This window comes from Hippocampus guttulatus, chromosome 8, assembly GCF_054856545.1.
Source record: "Hippocampus guttulatus isolate MCC_2025c chromosome 8, RoL_Hgut_1.0, whole genome shotgun sequence".
Lineage (NCBI taxonomy): Eukaryota > Metazoa > Chordata > Actinopteri > Syngnathiformes > Syngnathidae > Hippocampus > Hippocampus guttulatus.
Genome location: NC_141268.1, coordinates 21,331,780 through 21,355,598, shown reverse-complemented (window position 1 = coordinate 21,355,598; position 23,819 = coordinate 21,331,780). Strand labels below are relative to the sequence as shown.

The 23,819-nt window shown below is 46.8% G+C and overlaps 1 protein-coding gene and 1 long non-coding RNA gene across 2 annotated transcripts; one reads left to right on the top strand and one right to left on the bottom strand.

Moving 5' to 3' along the window:
* Positions 1–8,030: 8,030 nt before the first annotated feature.
* Positions 8,031–17,955, bottom strand: dhrs3b (dehydrogenase/reductase (SDR family) member 3b). The gene is made up of 6 exons (XM_086118788.1): positions 17,508–17,955; positions 10,862–11,005; positions 10,483–10,602; positions 9,114–9,352; positions 8,553–8,678; positions 8,031–8,469 (listed from the first exon to the last, which is right to left on the bottom strand). The coding sequence occupies exons 1-6, from the start codon at positions 17,700–17,702 to the stop codon at positions 8,385–8,387; spliced, it is 909 nt and encodes a 302-aa protein (XP_085974914.1). The 5' UTR covers positions 17,703–17,955; the 3' UTR covers positions 8,031–8,384.
* Positions 17,956–18,668: 713 nt separating this feature from the next.
* Positions 18,669–21,936, top strand: LOC147201826 (uncharacterized). The gene is made up of 3 exons (XR_015101567.1): positions 18,669–18,808; positions 19,210–19,237; positions 21,789–21,936. It is a non-coding gene; the product is annotated as an uncharacterized LOC147201826 (long non-coding RNA).
* The last annotated feature ends 1,883 nt before the right edge of the window (positions 21,937–23,819 follow it).

Sequence of the window (23,819 nt, the reverse complement as noted above, 5' to 3'; positions counted from 1 at the left end):
ACACTCGGCGTGCAAGATCCATGTCCCACTGCCATGCAGCGCGTGCGTGCACGCACACACACACACACACACACACATGCACACACATCAACTCAATCCTGACGTGTGTGAGTGTGCATAGCACAAATAGCCAAATAAGCAGCGAAGAAATATGGTTCGGCCTTTTTGGCTTTGAGCAAACAGTCTCATGATGTGCACATGCCATGAGTGACGTCTTGTTTTCACACCAAGCGCCTGCAAAGTTTATCTAGAGGAGACACGGTCAATGTAAATACGCACACGGGGAAGTGAAAAGTGGTGGGGGGTGGGTGTGGGGGTGTCACGGTGGTGGAGCAGATGCAAGCAGCGATACAGCGGCGGTCACAACGCCGTCGACGGCGCGTCGCAACTCAGCGAGGGAGATTTTCTTTAATTCCAGTCAGTGTGGTTTTAAATAGGAGAGGCCACTAAGCCAGATTCCCCTCTGAGTGACTGAGCGCTTTGTGGGAAAGCCGTCTGCTTTCTTCCCATTGAAGACAGCTTGGCCCATTGTCAAACCCAGAGCTTGACCCGGTGTTGAACCCAATTGTCAAACTTGTCGTGGAGCTTGGGACTTTGGTGCTGGGAGATGTGGCGGGGTGGGGGGAATGGAGTTTGGCAGGCCGAGGCGAAAGTACTTGCCGTTTTTCCAAAGTGTCGTGACTTCATAAACTGCAGCTAATTTGCTTTGAAAAAGGTGGAGTTTCCTGTCCCTGCCTTTTCGAAGGCCTTTTTGATGATGGCCACCTTCCCCTCTCTCGTGTGTGGATTATGTGTCATCGGAAGCTTTTGACGGACAGGCCCAGCTGTGGCAGTCAGGCGCCAGAGCACCACGCCCTCCAAGTCCAAGGCAGACACAAGGTCCGGCCGGGCCCAGAACAATCCTGCCTTTGTGAATCTACTGGAAATCATCAGGGGCATCCAAATGACCGTAAGCTGCAGATACAAGCCAGATGTTGGAATTCCTCGACTCAGTTCAATCTCAGTCCAGTCTGGCTCATCCAAGCCCGGCAGCGCAGCAGTGGCAGAGCGGTGGGCGGGTCTTTGGGATTATTCTGTTATACGAAACCAAACCTTCAGCCTCCGCAGAAGGAGCGGGGGAGCTTGATTTGCCACTAAAAACCAATGACTCACAACCTCCAACAGCGAGACGAAAATAAACGATGACGACAAATGTCACAAATGTCATTTTTCAGTTCTTACCTCCTCGATCTTCGGCCCTTTTGAAATTGCTTTGTTCAGAGGTCAAATAAATCCACATTTTGGGAGAATTCCCTTACTCGTTATATTTTGCAAGCTTGAGGATCCTTGGCGAAAATGTACGTTTTTATGGAGGTTGCAGGTGTAAATTTACACACGACCGGACTAACAATTGGCCCCTCGCGGCTGAAGCCAGAAGGCAGCCGTCTGATTACAGACAACTGTTGTTTGTTTTGGCTGACGACACCGTTGTCAGTGTATCATTTATAGAACAAATTTCACTGTTTGCATCGATCGTTCAAGACAATACTACCAAACGTCGTTACAACATACCTCTAGTGACATCACGAATCTGTACAATAAAACGTTCCGTAACCATTTCCAATAAAATGGCCGCCAACGACGTTGGCCGTTTACCAGACGTGTTTTCGGACCATGCGCTCAGGACCGCGCCGTGCCTCCGGACGTACAGCAATGGACGAGTCGATCAGTCGCGTGGCTAAGCAAGGGAGTGGAATCCCGCGCAGTACATTTTGCTCATAAGCAAGGTCGCGGCAGCAGTTTGTTTCCCGCGGTTCGTTGCAACGAAGGTCTTCTCGCTATTTTGTGCGAAAAAATCTGGTTGTTAGGTTATAAAGGTGTTCGTTGTAAGCAAAATCGGCAAATGGAAAATGAATGACGTGACATCGGGATTTTGAAATGTGAACGTTATAGCGGTGGAAACGGATGCGGGTTACGTTGAAATGAGGTTCGACTGTCTTATCTCAGGATCGTGAAGCCCGACTGACACAGGTTAGGTTCTGTGCATTTAGTGCTTCTCCCTACAACCACTTGTATCTCTTCCTGGCCTGCGGGTCATTGGTAAGGCTTTTCTTATTCTGGGGTATGACATCATATGACCACACAGAAGCTACGAAGGAACAAAACAACCAGAACTATGCACATCATGAGGCCTACTTATGTCTTTGGGATGAATCTCTGAAAATGAGAAGAAAAATCGTGAGAGTTTGGGCGTATGACATGAACAAGTCAGACCCATGCTAACTCGAATGTTTTCTGGGGGGTTGGGGGGGGGGGGGTCTTTAAGGCTCTCCTGTGAAGCAACATCTTCTCTACAGAAGGCCCAAGTAACGGCTCTCCAGAGGGATGCTTTCATCCTGACGTACACACGCTTTGTGTTTGGTCTGTTTCCATTTAGCTCGAAGTTCAGGTGTAGTTCAGCGAGGCCGCCCGCCTACCCACGTGACCCGCATCTCGGCGTCGGGCTCGGGAGGCCTTTGTTTGCGTAGCAGAGCTCTGCGATCTCACTGCAGCTTCTGTGTCAAGAGAAGCAGAGAGAGGGAGATGGAGTGACGTCTGCGAAGTTTGTCATTCATCCAGCTCGCGGCTGCCCACGCCGCTTCAACTGAGGGCATTCCGGAGTCGCGCAGGTCTGAAGGTGTCCACGCTAACTTGACTGCTGTTTGACTTTCCTGTCCGCACTCCTGAGATAGGAGTACGTCAGCCATATGCAAGTCAAAGTCAGTGTCATGTCTTAAGTTTCAAGTTTCAAGTCCCAAGATACTGTGGCAGCAAAAGACAAGACGTTATTTGCGCCATAATTCACAGAATCTGAATACAGTTCTATTTGCATGTCAGCCACTTTTATTTTGGAATGGTTTCAAATGGTTCCCTTCAATGAAATGCAGAACCGACATGAAGCGCAGTCATTGTTTGACCAGCTACGGATGAGTTCAACCATGAACTTAACGTCATTTACCCGTTTTTGAGGATGTTGTTGTGACGGGCTGAAGTTAGACGTCACCGTCCTTGTGTCCCTTGGAACCACGGCATGTTGCCATTCTCCTTGTTCAGAATCAGAATCATCTTTATTGGCCAAGTATGTAGAACACACAAGAAATTTGTCTCCGGTATAACACGCTGCTTTAGTATCATCATAAACAAGGACATGACAAATAAGTATGGAAGGACATTTCGTAATATAAGTGAACCGTAGTTGTGATTGAATCGGAGCATAATCCTTGACTTCAAAAGTAGTCAACTTCAGAGCTTTCTTCATGTGTTTCATGAAGGTGGCGTAGCGGACTGGTGGGTTGCCAGATTTACAACACTGAAATGATGAAAGGCTCAAAGAACCCGGGAACTAAATACAAAAAAAGGTTAAAAACAAAATGATGAGACAACAAGGCACACCTGGACTACACAGGACTGGCTGGAGGGAGCTGATGGTTGCCCCAAGGAACATGCCTGATGATAGCAGAAGGAAAGCAGCAACCTAACTAGCGCACAAGATAAACTAGCCACAGAAACTCAGGACATCATATCAAACAAAAACTCAATCTAAAACTAAATCTCATCAAAACACTGCAAAAGCACAGATTTTATTGTTACAGATTTCTAGACTAAGCGCATTTCACAGAGTAAGTATATTTGTGAGGTAAATTCAGATGAGATCATTTTTTCCACCACAATTTAAAAGCTAGATCTATTTTGACTTTTTTGGGGGATAGTTTGGGCTCTCGAGGACTGGACTTAGGCATCCTTGTTCTACTCTCGTCCTCAATGATCAGAGATCCTGAAATCACAGGGTATCTATCTATCTATCTATCGAGCTAGCTAGCTAGCTAGCTACCCAATAGGACCTCATTGTTGAGTCATTGTTTCAAGTGCGTTGTTAAATCCTGGCGAGAGCAACTGCGTCCTCTGCGCGACCCACATCCAATTCACCTTGAACAAGACCGGCTCGCGAGCAAAAACACCGCCGGGTCACAGAGTTCACTCGCGACTGTGACAGTCTTGCATAATAATAAATCAATCTCGGCGAGGCCCGGCCTGTGTGGGAAAGAAGAGTTTTCAGGAGCGCTCTGCTGCTCGGGTGCCCGGTGGGCTTTCCAAATGCGACTATTGCGGCAGTCTGAACTTTGCTTCACCCTCCCACGCCCTTCCCCTGTGAGTGTTTTTGCCTTCTGAAAAGCAGCCTTCACTTGGCTTTGTTTGTCCCTCAGCGCTCGCCTCCCACTTTCGTGCCGCTAACTGTGGACGCTGCAAAGCAGAACACTGGAAACACAGCCCCATGACCTCGAGGGATTCGGTTTTTTTCTATGGGTGCTTAGAGGGATTGAAATTTCTCTTGCTTTTCCTTTTCAAATCTGTGCTAGAAAAAACTGAAGGCTCTCTCGGAATTGCTGGGTATTGACATTCTTGCGGCAAATGACTCAACTTTTTTTTGGTGGGCTCAAGGCTTGGGAACGTCATAATTTTGCAAATACGTGCACCATATCCATGGATTCGAGCGGTCCCAAAGACAATGCCACCAAACTCACCGAGTGGCACTGACTTGTGAAGTTTGAACAAAAAAGTCCTCGACAACACTTTCTTTCGCAGAGCAGCGCAAAATTTGGTCAACAGGTCGAACATGCATGAAAACGTCACAAGGAGCCATTCATGAACTTGAAGAGGTAATTGTCAAAGACCATTGATTTTTTAATAATAATAATAACAATAATTCGGCTCGAATAACCAGATTCACTGAGTGACACGGAAGAAGCACGAAAAGGTCTGAAGGGCCAATGTGCAAAACTGAACAGGAAGTTTGAAGCTGCCATTTTGGCTCAATCTTGGGACTTTCACAGTCAATCAGGTCTGCTCAAGGAGGGAAACACCTAAAACCTGCAGGATCGTGGCCCTCAAGTGCCGGAGTTTGACACTTGTGTAGTTGGACGTGAAAACGAGTCAGTGGCACGTCTTCATTTCTTTGGGACGTAACCTTCTGCCTACATTCTTGCTGCTGGAGGCTGTAAATTTCCCCAGTGTGGGACAAATAAAGGATATCTTATCTTATCTTATTCGAATGCTGGTCCCGGTCTCAAAGGTGCAAATTTGAATTCTATCCGGAGATGACTCACAAATGCTGTGATGTAACTGCCAGTGTTCAGGGCCTCATCTCATTTCTTTCAGTGGATATTACATACGTTGCTCAGCATTAACAGAGGATAGCAATTTTTTTTATTTTTGGTAATCTTTATTGCGGCTCCGTCTCGCTGCGCTGCCGCTGTTCTTATCTTTTTTTTGCCTCGATACCATGTTCTTTAACGAGCCCGCGGCAGTGCTGTGCGCGGAGCCGTAAAAGATTAGGATTGATTTCAGAACAAAACCTTATTTGCCCGCCTCACACTGAAATATTTCCAACGTGGCTTCTTACTCCCCCCACCCCACGCTCGGGCCCTTTATGGATTTGCATGGCTTTACGGCATTTATCTACTGTGCTTGCCTGTGTGTTTTGACTGACACCCTCTGGGCTTGTTGCTCCCCTCGACCTTTAACACCACTGTGTACAATTAATCTGGCCCTTTGACAGGTCAACTGAGGCATCACGGCTGGCCCCTTGCCGTGGGTTAGGCCCGGGTCTTTTTATCGTGCTGGTCGCCCCGTGATGGATGAACCCCAAGTGCCAAGCGGCCCGGCGGCTTGAAGAGCGCTGGATGAGGTGTCGACACAAGCGCCACTGGCGCCGGCTTGCCGTTGCACAACTGTGAGCTCGGGACAAGGTCCACCTGTCCTCGTGCTTCCTTGGCGGGTGATAGTCCAAATCTTACCGGTGTCTGATAGCACCTGTTGAGTTCAACGGAACTACCGACAACATACAGTAAGTCCCAAATTCCAAACACAAAACAATTTCATTTCAAAAATTTACTGGCAGAAAAAGTAAAAATGGTCAGAACACCAAATTGGGTCCAGTATTTTCCAATCTCAAATAAGGAACTTTGCAGTATTTTTGCATAAAGCCTACAGCTTTTCACATACAGATCACACAAGCCAAACTGACTCCGGATTTACCATCCAATAAAAATAATAAGACAACATTGCTCCTTCTTGAAATCGAAAAATAAACAGCATGCGGAACGTGCAGGAAAGGTTAAAGTATAAAAGGGTACCATTCCTTTGAGATCAAATTGCAAGTTGTGCGATTGGGAGCTGCGTGCGTGTCTCGCTCACTCAAATCTCGACCTTTTTCAAATGAATAAGACGAGAGTGGACAAAACACAAACACTCACACGTTTGATCTCACAAAAGTGAGGACGGACGGCCCTTACACGTTGCCCACGATGAGACGGTGTGACTGATAACCAAATCGAACACCCCTGCTTACCATTCACACCCGAGACCTTGTGAAACCAACGAAGCGCATCACACCAGGCACGGATAACGGCGAATACTGCCCCATTGGAACATTTTCATTCAGGGGTGTACACACGTTTGTTGCTGCACTGACCACCTTAATTGTCAATTGCTGTTCTGTGAAAATAAAATACTGACAATAGTGTTAGGGGCACACAGACCATTGTTTGATCCTTAAAATACCAAATCTGACGTTTCAGGCTGACAGCACAAAGCTTTATTTTTGGAAATGGACTTTTTTTTATTCATGGTAGGAAAAGGCACAATTACTATTAATTAGCCTTGTGTGCTAAATTTCTGTTTGATTTGTGAGCATCTTCTGGAAAGTATCCGGTCAAGGGCTGGATATCTGGTCTTCTCACATCTTAGAATACATCTTTACTTATATACCATCTTGGCCCTTTCAATATGTATGTGAACGAACAAAAATGCATCATGACTTGCCGTCACATGTGTGCAGACAGTCTGGATAAAAGTCAAATGCCAAGCATAAACATTGTGGCATCTGCACAGAGTAATGAAACCCCCCCCCCACAAAAAAAAAAAAATCCTCCATTTCCACCTGCGCCAGTTCAATCACCCTGGCGCTGAAGGCCTTCCGCGGGGAAAAGGGCCTTCCAAGTCCTCTTTGATTTATTCAGTATTTGGCTAACCTTACACTGAACCTGCCCCGGGAGATTTCAAAACCATTTTAGTTCTCCTCTTCCAGCATACGCGAGCGACGTGCCTCCCCGACCTATTTCCATCCTGAGGAGCAGGATTTCGCAACAGCTCGGCCTGACAATGAGAAACAGGCGCCATGGAGGAGGCCGGCCAAGCTCCGCCTTCCTCACCCAGTGGTGAGGAAGGTGCACGCGGACTGCCTTGCGATTGTTAATTACTCTCTTCTGGGTGCAAGAGGACAGGCCTAGATTACACACACAAACACACACACACACACAATGCAAGTTGGGCAAACTAGAGACCATGGTCCACATATGGCCCTCTCCGTTCCATAATCCAACCCACCAAGTACAGTTGAACCTCGTTACGACGTACCTCGAGGGACATCACGAATCTGTCCGTCTGAAGACATGAGAAATCCCATTTTCTTCAAATGAAGTAAGATGGACACCAAAGCCATTCATTTTAGTGAACGCCGTGCGTATGAGTACTTCAGACAGTCCCATAAATACGTTCAGATCACATTGCATTGATGCATCCGCAAGGACGACTCCATCGACAAATTGGACACGTTAGGGCCATAGCCCCTGATGAATATGTATTAAATCAGCTGGAGACGATCATGAGATGAACGTCAGAGTATGTTGAAAAGCATTGCGCTTATGCTGACTCACAGGTAGCGCTCCATCTGTTTAATGTGCAAGATCGACTTTTGCCCCCCCCCCCCCCCCATAAAAGAGCATTAATGGTCTTTTTATGTGGTTCATGAGATTGAGTTGAGACGTGGTGGCAGAAGACCACACTGAGTCTGACCCAATACGTCTTCGATCATCCGAGACACGCCCCTTCTTTTCCTTCTTTGACAATATCCTCCGTCATAGTCGCTGAACGCACGCCTGCCATAAATCTCTAAAGTGCTATCACGTGGCCCCAGCCGTCCAAATTCTTGAACTGCACACAGAAAGAGGTCATGCCTAGAACCGCATTTTATTATCTCAATTTTATGCAAATAAAAACCAAAAGAAGTTAAAAAACAAAAAAAAAAGAAATCTGAATAAAACTAAAACAAGGGGCACGGGTACAGACGTATACACGGCTTCTAAGAAGGCATCTCTGTACAGTATATACAAACACACGTGCGGAAAAAAACGCTTTCCCTAACCTTCAAACAGGGCCAAGCCTCGATCCTTCATCACACATATTTCACCCTGTAGATGCAAAAGTCTGTCCGCGATGGCCTCTTCTCCACCTCCAAGTATCATGAGGTCCATAGTTTCCTATTTAAACTCAGAGATAGCAAGGTCACCTCGAAACTGCATCGAGGCTCATGTCCGTCCTTTGAACGTGTTCATGCAGGTATAACTCCCCGTAAACTTATGGATTTCTTCCAGTGCGACTTGTGGCATGAAGCTGGAAAGTTGAGAAGGGACAGTGGGGGGGTATTAGCAAGTGGAAGAAAGGATGCGAGAAACCAAGTTGGGGGCCGTGCTCACCTTTTGAGAACGACAAGCGCATGCATGGTCCAAGGCAGGTAGAGAAAAGCCACATCCGCACGGACCGCATCCACAGTCTTTTGGGCAACCACCTCTGGCCTAAGAGGTGGAAACAACTGGGGGAACCTAGCAAAGAAAGGACAACGTAGTGAGGGAAACTCTTACCAGCTCGACATGAAGGCTCGCGACAAAGTCTCGGAAGTGCACTTGTCTATATTGTGCCCGGGTTATGATCAAACAGCAACCCATCGCAAAATGCTGACAAAATGCCAAACGCTGACGGAAAGAGGGTCTGGAAAGTGTCTTTCCGTCTAGGACTATCCCAAGTGCAGCTGTCAGAATCCTCGCTTAAAATTGTGACTGACAAACCACCGACAGTTTGAGTCACAGCTTTTGTATAGGATACGCTAACCTCGTAGAAACAGCCCTTGGTCGATACAAAACGACTGTTTTGGAAAACCGTTTTCTTGCCAAACAGGATTGAAGAGCTTCTGGCTTTTCAAAGGGGTTGGGGGAAAAATGAGCAGAGACAGGGTTAGTACAAAGGACGGCGTTTCCCACCTGACTCTCATGCCCTGGAACATTTCGGTGTTGGTATGGAAGGGAAGAACTGTGGTGCAGCCAACGCCGGGGCAGTCCAGCAGGCCCAACGTCAAACTCTCCATGAAGGCCAGCGATGACGCCTTGGAGGTGCAGTAGTCTATGGCGCCGGGGATGGGCGACTGGGACAGGATGGAGTTGATGCACACGACGTGACCGCGCTGAAGCTCCAGCATCCGAGGCAGAAAGGCCTTTGTGGTCTGACAGACGAATGGTAAAAAGATGCAACGAAACAAAGAAGCGAATGAAATCCAGCCAAGGACTGGCCACGGGTCAAACCACAGATTGTTTTTCAATTTCCACTTAAAGCATCATTGAATTTCCGTCTGCATATTTCCGTCTTCTGATCTCCATTTAGAATCATGATGCCATGACATTCGCAGCCCCCCCTCTGAATGTTTCAGGAAATGAAGCCTTCAGAAACATTCCACTTAGCCCTCCGAACTTGCCACACTCGACAAGTTTGAAGGTTCTTCAAGAGCGGTTCTGACAGTCCCATGTTGATCCTTTATTCTCCTTTCGATGCGGGGATTCCTTATTTGATGATCACTAGCTTTGTGACATTTGCAAGGACAAGAAATTACCAACACATGGAACTTAACTTGAAGCACATCTGGCCATGAAAGGCATACTGTTCACAGTAATCCAATGTTTCCTTGTGCATACTGTAATGCAAGATATGCTGTTGCTACTGCTAATAATGCTAGTTGAAGACGAATATTCAGTCTTCTACTGATTTAGCTAATACTACGCTTACTAGTCCTACAAATTATATTACTACTGTACATCGACTGCTACTGCTCAGACCATTACTAGTCTGCTAGCTTTACTGAAGCTGCTCTACTTCTGATACTACAGCTACAACAACGACAAAAGTACTTCTACCCCTCATAGCTACTGGCTAGGGTTAGCATTAGCCATATCCCTAACTCTGGGGGTTAGTGTAGCGTTAGGGTTTAGCGCAGTGTTTTGTTGGCCACCGCTGAGGACTGAATTACATGTAACCCTCCTACTGTGATGACAGAAACAGGTGCATACGCGTTTGGCTATCTCATGGAAGAGTATTTTGTTTTCACGGCTGTCCCTATAAGCCAATGGCAAAGATTGATAAGGATAGAACCCCCCCCCCCCCCACCCCCCACCCCTGCAACAGCATAGATCAGCATGGTTTTGTTGTGTTGCCCAGTGACCAAAAGGTATCGGGTGTGACAATCTTGGCTGTTTTGTTTTGCTTTTGCTGCCGTTTTGCTCTTGCTGGTGACACCAGCAAAAAAACACAACAAACCCACGCTGGCCCATTTGTTTTTTTCTTTCTTTTAATCTTGCTTACCCAAAACTGTCCCATGGTGTTGATGTGCTGCGATTTCAGTAGGGCATCGTCGTCGCTGTCCATCAGACTTTTGCCGTGGACCACAGCCGCGTTGTTCACCAAAATCGTAACATCTCCCACCTGATGGCAGAAAGCAAACAGAGGGGAAAAAGACAAAAGGTTGGCAAGCGCACTACGTGTCTGCTTCCATGAGATAATGCATTTTGCTGCACCAGAAGTGTCATCAACCTTCTCCGCTCTTATTTCGAGATTTCAGTTGAAGTAAATCTATATGCCAGATGGGAGAGATGAAGCGGCTCGGAGCCAAACACGCGCGCTCGGAGGCTGGAAGGTGGAACCACAGGGAAACATTTTGCGAGGTTCTGTCAATGTGGAGTACCTTTTCTCGAACGACCTTGGCTTGCTTATAGACCTCCTCCCGATTGGCCACGTCGCAAAGGAAGTAGTGGCACTCCGTTCCCGACAGAGCGATCTCTGCGGCCGTCTCTTTGAGGCACTTCTCCGTGCGGCCCCACAGGATTACCTGCCATGAAAATGATGGGCTTAGAGTGAAAAATGGGGATAATGAAGAGATTGTACAATTATGATTAAAATATATATATAGTAATGTGAGTCACTGGTCAACCCTACCCGCCTCTACTACGAGACCAGATTTTGGTAATTTGACAGCCGAGGGTGGAGCTAGGAGGTTGCCAAGAAAAAGATGACCAAGAAAAAAAATCATCGACTGTGTTTTAACTCATAGAGACCGCACTACTTCATCAAACTGCCATCGTCAGGTAGCGTCGAGCCGATCCAGTGTGCGGTGCATGCAGCAGGCATGTCACCGAACACACATCGGTCTTGCCACCTTGACGTTTCAGACAATCAGATTCACAAAGGAAGTGTGATCTGGAAAAGGCACAAGGACAACCTTCAGAACTGTGAGGCAGACGTACGAACAACTTAGTGCTCCCTCGCAAGGCACAGACTGCTGAATCGCAGACTTAAGTGAAATAAAAATATGCACTCATCATGAGTGATTTCTTACAAACGAGACCAAGTCACAACCCCCCCCCCCCCCCAAAAAAACACAAAAGCCTTTTGCATCCCGCCATTGGTGTGAAAAACAAAGCCGACACATGTAATTCAGTCTTCAGCCACGGCCAACAAAATACTGTGTGTGCCTTGCACAATATTTCTGGCAGTCAGACCACCAGACCAGATAAGCACCACTCTTTTCATTGAGAGAACAGAGAGGCCATTTTCACTTCGACAAATAGTCAAGAGCCAGATTAAAAGTGTGTGTGCGCGCACGCGTGTGTGGCGGGGGTGGGTGAGTTTGCTGTCGTGTGAATGAACCGTCTCTTCATCCACACCAAGACCAATAGAAGGGCCAGTCATCTGGGCACGGACCACGGGGTTGGCTAGCGGTGGGGTGGGGTGTTACAAGAGTGTGCGAGGCTGGGGGTGGGAGGGAAGGGTGGGGGTACTAGTGATTGGGCAATTAGATCTGTCAGTCTCCGGGGTCAGGGAAAGGTAATGAAATCAGGGGGTGAGCCCTCCTCATCTCTCCAAACACAAATTCTCAAAGAGATTACACGGCGTTTTGAGCAGAGGCGCCCGCTCATTTCTGCTCAGGAAGTCGGAAAACGTGTGCGAAGTGCTGAGGGCGCAAGTGCGCGATTTGGCCGCTTGCCCGCAGCGACTCGGGCTAATATCGGACGGGGAAAAGTGCGGGAGGTGACTCGGACCGTGCTGGCCCATCCATCAGCAGTTTTAGATTGTTGATGTTTTAATCGTTATTTTCTCTCTCTCTCTCTCTTTTGAAAGGCAAAAGGGGTGAGACCGGATCAATGGCGCTTCTGCGCGCTCCGCTGCATGAGCCACATACATGGATCGGTGACGCTCATTCATGGCGGAGACCCGACATTTCTGTGATAAATAATGTGATCAATGCATAACGAATTTCCTTCAAATGTCCTCAACTGCTGTTTCGGAACCCGGAGTCGCACAGAGCGGAATAGTGCCGCTCTTCAGTGGGTTCGCGTTGCATGTGCCACACCGCAGTGTGTTTACAGGAATTGACAAGAGTGTTTCAATGACTTGGCGAGTGAAGCGCTGCATCTACAAATGAAAATGCAATCCGCGCTTTTAACTGTCCCAACAGGTGGCTACTTTTTCTTTTGTCTCTGCAGGTTCTTGAGCATTCTCTATTCAAGCTCCGATACTCTGGAACGCCTTATCTGTGAAATTAAGCGTGACCACCTCTGTTAGAAATATTTTAAACTTGAGTTAAGACATACAGGTCTATCGTCTACACTTTCACATTTGGCTAAACCGCACTATTCTATGAATCTTTGCCCATCCTCAATTACTGACATCTGGATTTTGGCCTGTTTTGCTGCCGTTTCTCCCAAAAGGAACTTTAAAGCATCCCAGAATAAATTATGTACCGGTACTTGTATTTTAGAAACTCAAATGGCATTTAGTATTTAAAGTGTATTGGCTTTAACCCCTTAAAGAGACCAAAGGATTCTTTACAAGAGATTTTAGGATTGTTAGGGTTGTTTGCTTCAGTGAACAGGTGGTTCGCAAGGTGTTCTTCTAATGAGGAAGTCCCGGAGGCCTTTGCATCTTTGCACGGATGGCCTTCACTGCTGCCGTTTGGCAAAAGGCTCGAGTCGCTGGCTAAGCAAACATGGACATTCGACACCACCAGCCATGAGCCTCTGCCAACTTATTAGAGTTGATTGGGTTTTATGTTGTTGTCGTTTTTTTTTTTTTTTTGCTGGGCCACGAGAGATAAGCATAAAGCTGACAGGTCCTAATGAATAAGCGAGAGCTTTTAATGGGGTTGGATTCTTGCAAACAATGCCGACAAAGAACCCCCACACCCCACACCTCCGCCCCCAAAAAAATCTCATTAAAATGTCAGGCCTCGAACTGTGCTCACCTGTTAAAAAAATAAATAAAAATCACACGTGCGCGCACGCACACACACACACTTTTGATTCACTGGGGTTTATCATCCGTCACCACACACAATAAGCTCCGAGCAAACAAGGATTAGCAAAATTAAAAGGAAACAGTGAGAAAGCAGTTTTAAATTAACTCCCGTAACGCCCACCCATCAATCAGTCGAGGACATTTGACTTATTGAGTTCGTCTCTTCCGATACACACAGCACATGACGTGATCCGTGCAACATCTGCCGGTTTTAACGCGATCCAAATCCTTGGACGCCGTGCTGGCAGTTTTCTATGGGGACACAGAAGTAGTCAGGCCAATGGAGGCCTTTTTCCCTCCTTTGAAGCAACAACCAAGTGAAATGAGTCCTTTCGTTCCAGCGGCATGTGGAAAAACGACAGAAGAGGTGTGATTGCAGGGCCAGCAGTTGACATGGTCAAAACTAGGTTCCGAAAAAAAATATCTTCAGTCCACATATGAACTGCACTCACGTACAGAGGAACTTCATTGCGTCTTACGGTATGCCCAGCGTTGTTCGCTAACCAGAAGCTGAACAGCAAACTTCACGACGAATGTCCCTTTCTATGCCTCTCTGTGACTCTTCCGATCTCTCGAACGGCTCTGCTGTAAACCTCTGGCGATACTCTTGTGACTAAAATCTCAGGAGCCACTTCTCTCGGAGAACATCAAAGCCTCCCCCTGGTGTCCTGATGTCAAAAAGTGAACAGTGCGATGAAGACAACGGCAGTTGAAATGGTGCTTGTTGTGTTTAATCCGTGAATCAACCCACACATTTCCCGCTCCAGCTGGAATTGATATTTCAACTGTTGTCTTCCGGGAAATGTGTTGGTTGACTCACGGATTAAACACATCAAACACGAAGTGCATACAAAAGGTTTAGAGGTCGAATGAAGTTCAACTGTAAAGGTTACAATTGCTCCTCCTGAAACTTTTCGTGAGTTGCGCGTTAGTGATGTAGTAAATGCCCACTTGTTTCTGGAGAAGCTCTTTTCACTGTCACCCGAAAAAGAGCAATTCCAGGCGGCAACTATTTGTGGCCGATGAGTAACGCTTTTTGCTCTTCCAAACTCAGCTTAACAACCAGTCGCCGAGGCAAACGAAAGCATCGCCGCACCAAAGTTGCACAGCTTGAAACAACGGGGAGCATCGTTCGCTGTGCCGCAACTACACGACAGTCACGTGTTACTCCACGATGTCCGACCCCCCCCCCCCCCCCCCCCACTCCCTTTCAATTTCACACCCGCCACAGTAAAGGGCTACAGAGGAGGGAGAGCCGGCACCCACACAGAGGGGGCAGCGGGAGTTCAGGAGGCAGTCGCCTGCTGCTGTCTAATTACTGCAGAGACAGCAAGGTCAGTTGCGGGGCAATACCCAGCTGGGAGTGGTGTGCTTCCCGCCTCCGGGACAAAACACACACGCACACACACAAACCTGTTGTCAGCACTGTGGCTTTCGACCAGATTGAATTGCACATTTTTAGACCATCAAGAAGAAATCAATTGTTTGTTACTCGTTTAAGGAGGATATTCGGACTTGACTTGAGTATTTATTTTTCAAACAACGTTTTACTTTGAGTTCATCAATTTGAAAAACGGTGTGTACATTTTTCTCCTCAGATTGTCTCAATTGTGTGGAGAAGGGTAAAGTCTACTGTGGTTGAGATCCTGGGGTCTTATAAGGAGGGGGGGGGGGGACTAAAACGGGAACTGCAGCGGTATGGAGAAATGAAATGAGGACCAGGGAGCATTCACAACGCTGACGTCACAGATTGAGCAAATCAAGATATTCCCCTTCTACTCCTTGATTTGAGAGAATGGTTCATTCCGCTCAGAAAGTTAGCGACGCCCTTTTTTTTTGATAGCATAAAAGTTTGGCAAGTGCCAGCGGGCTCTCAAACAACAACGTAAATCGTACAGTGTACGATTGAGTCAAAAATTATTTTTGGGAAGATGTAGACTTACAGTCGCTAGCTAGCTAGCTAGCTCGTTGGCTAACTGCACATTGCGCTCCGCGGGATAACTGTGGATGTGAATGAAGGTGCTCACACATTTATCTAGTGGGGGCAGTGCCATTTTAGCACTGTGAAATGCTCTATCTCCATCAAAGAGTAGCACTGTCTATAGTTTTCAGTCTTTCCACGTTTTCTACTTAAGTGCACAGTAGGAGTACTTTTGACACCTCTGCTGAGAGGTCTCTCTTCTTTTTTTCTTTTTTGGAAGCTGTCCGAAGAATGATTGCTTCGTCGCGCCAATTCTCCGTTCTCCTGCTCGAGTCCCATCTCCGAGGATTCATTCATCAACTCTTCAGTTTGCCCTTTCATGCAGCGTGGAAGTCCGCGCAGAGGAAAAAGGAAATTCTGGCCTGACACTCACAAAGGAGAGACGGTGGGGGGGATGGCGCCGGTTCACATCAGAGGTTAGCCTCATTCAAAATGGCCCCGCTGTTTCCTCTGAGCATCTTTGCAAGCAGGAGGTAGTTTGCGGCGCACATTAGCGCAGGTGTTGTTTTCAATGCCTTCACACCTTTGTGGCGCCCAACAATGAGGTGCTGAAAAGCAGAACGACATCTTTTGTTGTGCAGCTGCACTCTGAAAAAGTCTTTTTGAAAAAGGTTTTTTTGGTTGTCGTTTTTTTTTTTAAGACACTTAAATAAATTGACACCCCAGGCAGGGTGTCCAAACTTTATCCTCTGAGGGCCACTTTGACATATTTTGCCTTTAATTTAATCATAATAAAAATAATAACAATGATAAATATAATAAAACTAACCCATTAAGGAATATGCACATTTTCGGGTAGTTTAAGGTAATTACACGACAGACACCAAGAGAGACATTACTAGTACTAATATTAAATACATGAAAAATACCCAATTTTGCATCTTTGGTCTTTTTAAAATTTTGAAACAATCACCAAAAAAAACAAAACAGAGGCCCTAATTCAGGCTGATAAATTAAATCTAGGAGGATTTTCTTTAGGATTTTTGGGTGGTCCATGATTCTTATGCCCATAAAATTAGATATGCCCCCTCTGTGCTGAGCAAAACTCACTCCACATTTGGAACCAAAACAAGCGCAATTGCGAGTAAGATGACAATCTCGACAAAAGTTTGAACTTGAGGGTCTTTAATGTGAAACTGTATGGACACAAATCTGACCTTGACACGCAAGAGACCATTTTTGCTTCTTTATTCATTAGGGCGTTATGATGAGAAACTACGCAAGTTGTTAATAGCGTCTTTGAATTGTTGCATATCGTTGGCGGGTTGAGAATGATGATTTTTCAGCAAAGGTGGAACTTGGCCAAATTCATCCGGGGATCGGCAGAAAATGAAGAGAAACTTCTGGCCCACTCTGGACACTTCATTGGGTACCCCATACACCATCCCAAGCAGGACTTCCCAACAGTTAACTTAGAAACGTGGTTGCTCATAAGAAAATGGTGTGCACTTGCACAATATGTAATCATATCCGATGCAGGAAACCGCACACACTCTGACAGCTCACGAATGTGATGTCATTCCATCGAGCAACATGTTGCGGGGCTGATCAGTGTCCATAAACGAATAAAGGACTGACCATAATGGAGTAAACAAAATGGACTTGGGTTGCAAATCCAAATCAGAAAGTCCCTCCCCGAAAGACGCACGGCTGTGATCGATACATTCTCGATTGCGGTGATAGTTTGGGTGAGCAGCTGTTTCTCATCATGGTTTTGCATCAGGGGGAGCCAAACAAGACAATCAGTGTCAATCAAAAGCCAAGTACTGTGAACTATTTGGCACGCAGCCGTTGAAATGGATCGGTTCACCTAATAGCGCGTCCTCTGGATGACTCCCTCGCATGCCTTTTCCGAGTGCGGCTCCCCGACACGTCAATCCCGCCGCAGCCCTTCCCACCACACGCGTCACGTGTCAGCTGTTTAATCACACCAGCGGCCTGCCATAAAACCTCTGCGTGACCCCCACTTGTTGTGTAATACTCCGAATTGCACACACTCCGATTCCGCAGACACAACAACAAAGCGTGCACCGCAAGGGCCTCTTTTGTGCGTTACCTTCCTGGCGCCCTGCTTGGCGAACTCCTTGGCCAGGTGACGTCCGATGCCGCGTCCCCCTCCCGTGATCAACGCCACCTCGTCGCTCAGCTGCTTCCGCCTGCTCGGCACCAGCCACCGCACCGCCGAGCGCAGTACGTAGAAGAGCACTTGGACCGGGAAGAGGAGCGCCCGACACGCGCCCCTCAGCTCCATGCTGGCGAAAAGTCTTGGCTCGGCTGCACTTTCCTTCACGGAGTCTCTCACCTGCCGCTCACGCGCACCTTGAGGAGGGGGTTCGCGCACGGCAAAAACTCGCGTCCGAACTCGGTGACGTCGACGGGGCGCCGCTTTGCTCGCTCATCCCGCCTCGAAGCCCCCCGCGCCAAACTCTTGTGCGCTCCGCAAGCCGCCGCGCGCCGTTTTTATACGCGCGCCTCCCGCCGAACGTGGAGCGTGGAGCCGAGCCGAGGGCAGGCTGCGAAGGAGCAGGAGGAGGGGTGGGTGGGGGGAAAGGAGGGTGGCTGGGGGCTCACTAATCCTGATCGACGCGCTCGCTGGCGTGGAGGGCCTCCAAAAAGTGGTCACCCCACTGAGATCCAGGTGGGTGGACCCCCCCGCCATCCCGCATAAAAAGTTAATTCACCTCCAGTCATAGCTACACTATTAAAAAGCGAATTAAAAGTTGTTGTTCTTTTTCATTTGGCTTATCAGGTGAGCAAAATAAACAAGCAACCCGTCAAGTGGGATTCAAACACTTAACACCCACCCACTGGTCACTTAATTAAGTGTACACAAGGTCCTCCATATGCACCGAGACCTGTGTCATTTGTTAAAGAGCGAATGCTGTGTCTCTGAGTGTGTGTTTGTGCAAACAACCATTTTGACTCACAATCACACCAGGGGACAGTTTAGACTAGAGCAGGGGTGCCCATTAGGTCGATCCTGATCTACCGGTAGAGTAGATCCGAGGAGTGTCGAGGAGAAAAAAAAAACAAACGATGTCTTTGTACATGTTAGTAATATATATTTTGTGTTAATGTACACTGCACCCTAATCATCTTATCAGTCTCATTTTCACAAAAAAAAAAAATTAGAAAAATAAAATAAAGCAGGTAAATCTGAAATTTACGGTGACGCGGGATTACGTCACCGGAAGTTGTTAACGCTCAGCAGTTTGCAATTGCAGCTTGTGATCAGAGCTGTTGCGCTCTATCTTTTATGGCCATGGTTCTCATTCAGAGTTAGCTTCGTGTACGATTCACCGAGGGCACGGGCAAAGAATGGGAATCTAGGTGGGCCCAGGGAAGCACTTTAAAACGGTACGTGTGAGCTACGATAGTTAACGGGCTGCAAAAGTGCGTCGCATGTCTTGGGCACACCTGGACTAGACGTGCTAACCACTGTGGCACATCTATTTATCGATCGATCTCCATCCATCCATTTTTGAACGTGCTTCTCATCACGAGAGTCGGGGGTGGGGGGCATCATCATCAATCTTATTTTGGGAGGATGAAAATGACGTGAGGCATCCAACAGCATTCTGTTGGTGCCACATGAGAGTTTTGAAGACAATTTGTTATGATGACACAATTAAATGAGCGTGTGTGTGTGTGCCAAGTAAACAAACATTCTTTTATCATAATGCCACAGACGAAAATCCCACCTGTGGTTTTTGTGTTGTGATTGACAAGGCAAGATCTTTTTTTTTTTTGCTCTGCAGCTCGTGGTTACCTGGTGCTCCTGACGTTGTAAGTTTCTGCCCCTCTGCATCATGTACATTTCAGCTCTTGAACTATGGAAACACGCAAAACACAACCAGAGTCATGTAAAGCGTGCAAAGCCACAATGTCAGGATTAATACAAATGCCATCACTGCCATCTACAGATCAGATGGGAAAGTTCAGATTAGTCTCTCTCTCTCTCTCTCTCTCTCTCTCTCTTTCTGACTCGCTTGCACTTAACACCTCCAAATACTTCTGATTCAGATCCTGAAAACTTCATTTGATTTCTTTTGCTCCATCTTGAGCAAGATTACTATTTATACAAACAAAAAATATTCACATTTGTTATGGTTTAAGATTCTCACCCTGAGCATTTTTTTTTCATTGATTTAGCCCACATTGGTTAATTATGAATAATTTATTTTCGTTGACAAAGGTAGAACTTGAACCGAATGAGTCTCATTGAAGCGCCCACTAAAATAATAACACTTTAAATATTTCTGGGGGTATTTTCAGTCACTTTAGCAAACAGCCTCACACTTCATGGTGAAAGAATGACATTCAGGATAGGTTTGAATTTTTTTTTAAAAATCTGACCCAAAGTTGATATGAAAGGGTTCAATTCAGGATAATCCATCCATCCAGCTGTCCTATCCAGGATACAATGAGCACCGATACACATCATTATTTTTCATGGTGTCCTCCACACAGAGCCACAAAGCTAAAGGTGGCTAAACATCCTCATGGTCAGACAAGGACAGTAAAAGACTTTGCTGTTGTGATGGAACATGAATATAGAACAGGCACCAAATCAATCAATCAATCAATCTAGCTAGCTAGCTAGCGATCTATCTCTAGCTAGCGATCTATCTCTAGCTAGCTGACTATCTCTAGCTAGAGATAGTCAGCGAGATAGATAGCTAGTAGCTTGTTTTGTTCCGTCTGCTAATTGCACTCATATACTTGCGCTAATTTAGACGTCCCTCACGGGCTTATCAGTGGAGAAACGCTAACAAAAAGCTTCCCGAGCTTGTTTGTCGCCTTGATGCCTGTGGTGGAGCATCAACAGTGTCATTCTTAATTGGCACTGCTTGTTAGATGACACGCTTCATTCCTTTTATCACCCCACTCCCCCCTCAAATATTACATCCACTCGTCATATTATGAGCAAGATGTCTATGTAGCTCCGAGTATTCGTTTGCGTGCAATGCTTTTCAAACACAAAGGACGAAGGTCAAAGTTCACTTGTCGCAACGTAAAATGTCCATTGATGATGGAAATGATGAAATGAATTAGAGATTTGCACATTTGTCAATATGTGGTCCACATCGAGAAGAAACAACAACAGTAATAATAATAATAATATTGATAACGTGACGGAATCTAGGTTATGATCAAGTGTTGCTTTCCTTGCGGGGTAAAATAAAATCTCAAAACTATCAAGGTATTCTGAGGTGAAACGTTTTGCCCGGCGTTGCGGTGCACACAAGTAAAAGCAATAGCACAGACCAAAACAATTTCATATCGTCATCGTCTTTGAGCGGAATGCTTTTTTGGGGGGCGGGGGAGGCTATTGGCAAATCATGGACGGCTCGTCCTTTCCTTTCCTCCTGAAGCTGATAACCTACAGAGGGAGTTGCGATAAGAAATGAAGTCTGTGGCGCGAACGTCAAGGTCGCTCTGACTTTTCTTTAATGTCGTCAAAGGGAACGTGGCTTCTTGGGAGGAATCGCTTTCACTTTGACTTTTATCGTCAAGCGCTCTTTTTGTTTTTAAAGACGGCTACAGGTTACATTTTTTTGTATTGTCTAATAATTGTTAAAAAAATAAAGCTGACTGTAACTGTTGCGATGATCAGTTCATGGTAATATTAAAAAAAATAAAATCCACCTTTCTACACAACGGTCAAATTACAATATCTGTTATTTGCGAGAGACACCACATTTATTTTGGTTATTGTGCCCCCTGCTGTTGTATATGCAGGTTGCATTGAGTGGCAGGAAGTGGTTCGAAGAGTTACGTCAGTTTGGGGAAAGAGACGAAAGCGTCAGGTGCATGCGGCAAGAGCTTGCATTTCTTCGAATTACTCCTAAATTCCCATTCAGAAGTTCACACATTATGTGGCCAGGACTCATTTTGTAATTATATATTTTTGTCCTAGTTTTTCACCCAAAAATCGTGTGACATCCACGATGGATGTGCGGAAAATAAAGGCTGTTGAAAATTGGTCGACCCATCAAGTCTTTCTAGGTAGAAAACACCTTCAGGAGCCGTGACACGCTCTACTTCACGGATGTCACCTTCCACGGGTTCTTTTGGGAACGTAACCTCGGCGATAAGCGAGGGTTCGCTGTCCACCCATCTCAAGATAGATAGCTCCTATGGAGTCGAAAAGGCGGAAAATGCCAAATGGCTTTGTGGCCTGGTGATGCTTCTAGTTTGGATTTCTCAGAGGACTTCAGTGGAAATCGCTTGAGGACACAACTTGTGTTTCTCAATGTGCGCTGCGTTTCTTTTGAGTGTATCCTGCATCCTGTAAGGCATCCTTCTGCCCTTTTCCTCTTTTCCTTCCTCTCAGATCTCTCGTCTGCTGCCTGTGTCATAACGAGGGCATGGCAGGTGTACTCGCGTGAAGGCTGTTTGAGTCGCTAACCACGTCGCCGTGCGGCAGACAGAAAACGAGCTGGATAAATAGAAGTGGAGCGACAGGCTCCAGTCAGCGAACAAACAAGGCGCCGCAAGCCGACTCGTGACTGGTGTCTCGTCTTGTTGTCTTAACTGGCGTCCGCCGTCGCGTGGCACGTTTGCTGAAGGCGACGGTTTCAAGGGAGCATACATTAGGCTTGCAAAAGCACAGGTGAGGCTGACAAAGTGTGCCGGATGCTGTCCCAACAAGAAATGCCCCCCCCCCCCCCCCCCCCCCAAAGTGCGGTGTCACAGCAGATCCAATTTCACTTTTTTTGTATGGCAGTGTGCCATGAGATTTTTTTTCCCCATTACGGCGCTGCTGTACTTATTGTAATACTTTGTACTTGTCTTTGTGATATTATTGCTTGATATCAATCTCTACCAGACTGAAAGTTTGCATCCTCCAAGCAGACTAGGAGAAACTCTTCCATGCTTTTATCTCCAGTAGACTTTATTTGTTGGAACGATCTTCTGACTGGAGTCCCTTATCAGAGCATCAAACAGCTGCAGCTCCTTCACAACACTGCAGCTTAAGGTGAATTTGCGGGTTGCCCGCCAAGGAGCTAAGTGATGTCCCGTTCTTCAAGTATTCGCGATGAGAAATGAGAAATCATTGGAATGGTGCATCAACATGCAATAAGGACGTAGAGGTAAAGTGAAAACAACAAGGGTTGGTAGATGATCGCACCGTTTCAGATCCTTAGCAAATTGATTAGGTGTTACATCGGGACTGATGGGGACGTCCCTCTCCAGCCTGGATGCCTGGATCAGCAACCGAACGCAGAAACGACTGAAGAATTGTGGAGGAGTGACGATCGATGGTGACTAATCCGCACGCTAGGCACGTGGCTCCGTCCGCCCGCCTCACTACCAGCGCTGCAGTGCGCCGCGCGAGTGTTTATTCTCTTTGACACAGTTCAGGCGAAAGCCAACAGCGACGGCCGCCCGGCTGACCCGCCCCACCGGCGCTCGGAGCCAGACAAGTATGAGACGAGAGCCGCCCTGCTGCGTGCCGAGGCCCTCAGCCTCCGAAGCGCTCCTTCGAGGCTCTAACGCCGCTTGAGTGGCTGTCACCGGACGGCAAGTCAAAGCTTTTAATCCCGGCATAACATTGATGGCCGAGATAGAAGTCATTAGGAGAGCAAATTTCTGGAAGTACGTGTCAAATCGTCACTCGCGCCGGGCAATTAAAGTGGCGGCTTGACGACGCCACTTTGCGAGCCTCTTGCAGAGTATTATAAAAGAAGAGGTCACGCACTCGAAGGCTTTAAAGGGAACTGCATTAAGACGACAAGTGACTTCCAGGCAGCCTGACGTCAGCCCCCCAGTCAGCAAAATTGGTCTGGCCCAGCTCTGGGGCAGACACGGCACGTACACTCGGCCCACATACCTCAATGAATGACAGTTCTGCAGTGGCCCACGTCTGGCATCCATGATGTGGGCCGCATTCGGCCCAGATCTGAGCGGCTTTGTAAAACCATATCTGGCCCAACTCCGGCCTGACGCTGGGCCAGAACAGGTTCCTGATATCAGCCTAAATTCAACCTCAACCAAGCCACATCTTTCATGAGCCATATTTGACCCACATTAAAAAAAAAGTCTCAAAAAAGACTGTTATAAAAATATGTTTATTGTCATAATTTGTGAACCTCACATATAACTCCACATACACTGGAAAAATGCACTTTTCTTTATTTAACAGTGAACACAAAGTCCAAATGCAGCTTACTCTTGAACGGTATTTTTCCATCCATCAAATTGTTGCGCACTCCATGTCCTCTTTTCTTCTCATGCTCTCCTTTCTGTCACCATCCCGATCAGGAGCCAGATGTAGCCATCTTTTGATTGTGACATCAATTTCCTGGTCTGAGTTCCAAGATGTTAGGCTGTTAGGTCTCACAGCGGCTGTAAGAACTGTAAG